The following is a 5,182-nucleotide window of genomic DNA, read 5'->3' as shown; positions in this document are numbered from 1 at the left end:
CTCACTCAGCATCGCTCACACAGCATCCCTCGCCCAGCATCCCTCCCTCACGCAGCATCCCTCACTCACTCAGCATCGCTCACACAGCATCCCTCACCCAGCATCCCTCCCTCACCCAGCATCCCTCCCTCACGCAGTACCCCTCACTCACGCAGCATCCCTCACTCATTCAGCATCGCTCACACAGCACCCCTCGCTCACAGCAGAGCCTCCTTTGGGTTTCGACGCTGTGATCCGATGGAAGGAGACAGCTCGCCCTTCCTGAGAAGTTGCTGAGTTATCACCCTGGAGAGAACGAGTCGAGAGCCTTGGGGTCGCAGCTTGACCCCTTGCCAACAACGCCACCAGGACTCCCTCTGCTGCAGCATCAGGAGCCTTCAAGGGTCAAGGACACAGAATCGTCCTTTAATCAAAGGTGCCTCAGGGACGCTACCACTCCCAGCACCCAGGGCCGAGGGCACAGGTGAATGGCCCACATGGGCTGCTTTGCCACTGACCGCTGAGGACTTGTCTTGGACACCCTGAAAATGCTGGGGGTCCAGACATCACCTGACCAGCTCCCTCTCAAATGACTCAAGAAAAAAAGTCATGTGTGCTAATCCTGCAACTTTTCTGTAAGATTTTTTCCCAAATATTTAAAAAAAAAACACATTCTGTTGTATAAAACCATTACTGTATTATGAGTATGAGGATCCAAGGGGGGGGGGGGGGGAAACGGGTGAGGACGGGCAGGGGGGTTAACCAAAGGGTCACACAATTTGATGGGGGGGGTGAAGGAAATGGGGAGATCCAGTGTGAAAAACAATGTATTTGAACTTGGTAAATAAATCAGTATAACGGGGGGTGGGGTGGGGAGGGGGCATGGAGGGAAGCACATTCTGCGTTACACACCTAAGGAAAAGGTCAGCAGTTCAAATCCAACAGCTGCTCCGAGGCAGAAAGATGAGATTCCTTCAGGAAAAATTTACAGCCTTCGAAACTGGGTGGGAGGGTCACGTTAGGTTAAAACCAACCCTCTGACGGTGGATCTCTTCTGTCCAAGGAAGAGGTTTTGGGTTTCAGTTGGAGGCAGGCCCCCCCATCTCTGCTGCCCACTGGCCCAGAGCGCACACTGGACCTCACAGACGAGCAGCCCCCGGATGCCCTAGGAGAGTAGATACTGGCTGACCAGTCACTGCAGGAAAGCAGGGTGGGGAGTGCCCAGCACGTGGCAGGAGCAAAAGGGCAAAGGGCACGGGGGGAGTGCCAGACCCTCAAGGCCCAGAACCGAGAATCAGTCAGTGAACAAAGCAGTGGGCAGTGCAGCGCCCCTCCAGCCTCAAAGTCCATTCTACTGGAGTTCTATGCACTCTGGGCCTCATGGGTTTGGATAGCGAGTCACCAGGCGGGGCAGCTATGTATCCGACATGTGGAGAGTGTCGGGGTGGAGGTGGTGCTGCATGGGGCTCAAGAGCCCAAGGAGGGAAGACAGAAAGAACAAAAGAGGTCTCCCAGGAGGGCTGGTAGGGGAGGGGCAGAAAGAGTAAATGGATGGGGGCAGAAGAGCAGATGACAGGGAGCAGGCAGAGATGGACAAAGGCAGATAATGGGGGCAGTGTAGACCAGAGAAATGCAGAGAGTGGGACAAGGGGGAATGACGGGCCAACAGCACGTGGAGGGAGTCCAGCACGAGCAGGTGTGTGTGGGTAAACTCGCTCCGTGCCCAACGTCCAAGAGCAAGGCACCACTGGCATAGGACAGGTCTCCCAGGACACGCCAGAGGACAAGGAGATGAGGCGGCCAGGGGGAGACAGAGGCTGGCTGATCATGACTGAAAGCGCAGAGAGGAAGGCCAGGGCCATCAGCTTCCACCGTAACGGGCTTTCCAGTCCCTGCTCTCCTACTGGAGACCACGTCTAATTAGCTTAATTAAGCCCAAGGTGGCTTCGGGCATCTTTGAATTAAAAATACAAAGGTATCCTGCCAGGACCCGCACAGCACAGCCAAGGGGTAACTTGGCATCTTCTGTGAGCCCCTCCTAGTGTGGGCTCTGTACACAGCAGGCACCCAATAAATGTGCACTGCACTGTGCTCACATAAGGATGACAGCTTTAGACACACTCACAAAGGGAGGGTTTGCAGGGGCTTTCTGTCCTCAGAGGAGGGTGGGCATTGAGGGAAGAGGGTCTGCAGGGGGCTTTCTGTCCTCAGATCAGGATAAGCATTGAGGGAGGAGGGCTGAGCAGAGGCAGGAGGACGGGGTCATGTTGTGGGCTTGCAGAGACAGCTCTGGGGCCCAAATCCGGCTGCCCACCCCACCCACCCCAACCCACCACAGGGAGAGATTCCTCATTCCACCCAGCCCATGGGGATGAGCGCCACACCCCATCAAACACAGGGAGGGGCTCCTCACTCAATGGAGTGCATGAACATGGCTCCCCACCACACCCACACAGGGAGGGGCTCCCCAACACCACTGAGCCCATGGAGATGCACTACTCACCCCAGACGACCATGGCTCCCACCCTCTTCGCCTGTGGAAGCAGGGCTCCCCCCGTCACCCCCCAGTGGAAGCAGGGCTCCCCACCTCACCCCCCACCTAGGAGAAACCAGGACCAGGGCCAGCTGGGGGGATGGGAGGAGTCCTTGCACCACCTCCAGAGTTTTCCTTGTGCTTCTTGGAGGCAAAGGTGATAAAGCGTCACCTCTCATACTTCGGGTATGTTGTTGTTGTTATCGTTACTGTGTGCCATCAAGTCGGAACTAGCCCATAGCAGACCCTCCAGCAGGTTTTCAGAGGCCGTAAGTCACATGGGAGGAGACTGTCCATCCTTCAGTAGAAACTATTTCTTGGAAAGGGGCATCACACTTGAAAAAGTGGAGGGACAGCGAAAGAGAGGAAGACCCTCAACCAGATAGATGGACTGACATAGTGACTGCAGCAATGGGCCCAAGTGTGTCAGACTGTGACGTTGGCACAGGACAGAAGAAGGTTCAGATCTGTTCTTTATAGGGTTATTGTGGTCATACTCAACTCAATGGCACCTAACAACAATGTCTGTGACTACTTGGCATGTACCAGTGCCCTCTCCCCACCATACACACCCCACAGGATGAAGGAAGTGGCTCCCTCATCGTAAACATGCATACAGGCCTGTCCCGCTAGTGGGTCCACCACACCGGGCTGCAGGGAGCAAGCAGACCTCGCTGTGGCCAGTCCCACCCTCTGCAAAGCAGGCTGGGAGGCGAGCCCTGCACAGACGCAGCCCACGGCTGGTCCTCAGCAAAATCCAGAGGATGACCCAAGAACTGCTGGCGATTGTCAAGCACTTCCTGCTGCACCTCCTAGAAACATGGCTAAGCGGTGGCTCCTACTCCTTGTCCAAGACGCAAAGTGAGGTCGCCTGTGGGTGCGGGCAGTGCCCCTCTCCCTGGGCTGTATGAGTCAGCACATGGTCACTCAGAAAGGACACACACTCCCTGCCCATGACACCCAGAGTCTCTCTGCCCTCAACCTCCTGCCCAAAGGGAGGAGGGGTAGCTCAAGGACCAAGTGACCCCCTGGCAAGGTGGAGCTCCCTAGCCTCCCCATGGCTTCCCCGATGCTAACCCCACCAGTCAGCCCATTTACCCCGGGCAAGGACAGCAGGCCCATCTGTCCCCAGGTCAGTCACAGGCTGGCTCTGCTGTCCTCAGTCCCAACTATAAAATGGGGATAGCAGCTCCCAGCCGGGAGACGGAAGGGGAACGGGGTCTGTGGAAGCCCCAACACCCAGGGCCCAGACTGTGGGAAGGAGAACAAATGATGAGTCAGAGAGCCCCCGGTGCGGGGGAAAGGGGAGGGGAGCACCCCAGCAGACACTGGAGAGTGGCCAGCTGTCTCTCGCTCCCTCTGGGGGGGCATGCAGGATAGCTGGCTCGGGCCCTAGAGGCCCTTCTCTGTAAGTCCTGCCCTCCTTCCATCCCTCAGGCCTGGAGAGAAAGGGCAAAGGTCAGCGGAGGTCCAGGGGGCAAAGACTCACAGCCCAGACTGGAAAAGAGAGCATGACTCACTCCGCAGCCCTCGGCTGCGATGTTTTCCGATGTCACCCTTGTGAATGGCTCTTGTCCACGCGGAACTGCCCAGGGCTGCCGGGGAATGGCTACTGCACTGGCAGCGGCCGCGCCCGGACAGTGCTGGGGGACAGAGCTGGCCCGGCGCCCCTTCACATCCCTGGCCCCTCAAGGGCAGCGCGCCGAGGGTGAGCGACCCAGGAGGCGGAACCATGTCTACCAAGTGGCCGAGAGGCCGCGCTCGCTGGACGAGCGGACATTTTCCCGGCGGCCACACGCGCCACCGCGGCGACAAAGGCCACACTTGAGGGCCTGACAGAGGGGATTCAGGGAAGAGAGGGGGTTCCCGGCTTCGGCAAGTTGCGCAGCCCCAGGGGCCTTGCGACAGAGCGTGGCCAGGCGGAGGCGGCAGCCAACAAGGGGCGCACTCCGGGCCACAGCCTCCTGGGGGGGGGTCCCTCCAGGTCCCCAGGGCACCAACTCCCCGCCCCCACAGCCCCGCCGCGCCCGCTCGGCTTCCGCCAGCTCCGCCTGGTGAAAAGCGGGGAGCAATCTCCGGTGTGGCAACCCCACGGGGCGGGCCTGGGACGCTCGGGGTCCTGGGAGGAGGCCGTGCTGGGCGGTCGACTCAGGTTCGAGTCTCTGCCTCACGGCGGGAGACGCCGGCCAGACGGGCGCTATCCGAACAGCGCGAGCGGGCGGCAAAGAAGCGCCCCAGGCTTGGGGGACTTTGGCGAACTTCGAGCCCCCGGGGGAACCTCTCGAAAGCGCTGGTTCCGACCTCGAACGCCCCACCTCGCTCCCCTTCCCGGGCCGCCGCGCCCCCGAGCCAGAGCCGGTGTCCCGGGCTGCGCGCTCTGCGTTCCCGTCCGCACCACGAGCCGCGCGAACGCCCGAGGGCCCGGCCGGGAGGCGCGCCGGTGCGGCTGGCGGGTGGCCCCGTGGCGTCCTCACCTGGGACATCTGCGGCCGGAAGTTGATGTCCTTGAGGTCGATGGAGCCGGGGGACAGGTTGTGCAGGAGCTGGCAGAGCAGGACGCCGTCGCGCAGCGCCTGCGCCAGGTCGAAGACCACGGCCGTGGGCCACACGACCCGGTGGTTGGGCGGCAGGACCCTGCAGTCGATGAGCCAGCGGCCGCACTGCCGCCAC

General features: G+C 60.2%; 1 protein-coding gene across 1 annotated transcript in view; it reads right to left on the bottom strand.

Moving 5' to 3' along the window:
* The window catches only part of VAV2 (vav 2 guanine nucleotide exchange factor), a 143,492-nt gene extending 138,316 nt beyond the window's left edge, over window positions 1–5,176 (bottom strand). Inside the window, exon 1 of the mRNA XM_006900555.1 lies at window positions 4,987–5,176. Within this exon, the coding sequence (XP_006900617.1) occupies window positions 4,987–4,995 (9 nt within the window). The 5' untranslated portion in view covers window positions 4,996–5,176. The remainder of the gene's footprint in view (window positions 1–4,986) is intronic.
* Window positions 5,177–5,182: the final 6 nt, after the last annotated feature.

Source organism: Elephantulus edwardii, unplaced genomic scaffold (assembly GCF_000299155.1).
Source record: "Elephantulus edwardii isolate Elephantulus edwardi_28Jun2011 unplaced genomic scaffold, EleEdw1.0 scaffold00289, whole genome shotgun sequence".
Taxonomy (NCBI): domain Eukaryota; kingdom Metazoa; phylum Chordata; class Mammalia; order Macroscelidea; family Macroscelididae; genus Elephantulus; species Elephantulus edwardii.
This window is presented reverse-complemented; position numbering and strand designations above follow the sequence as displayed.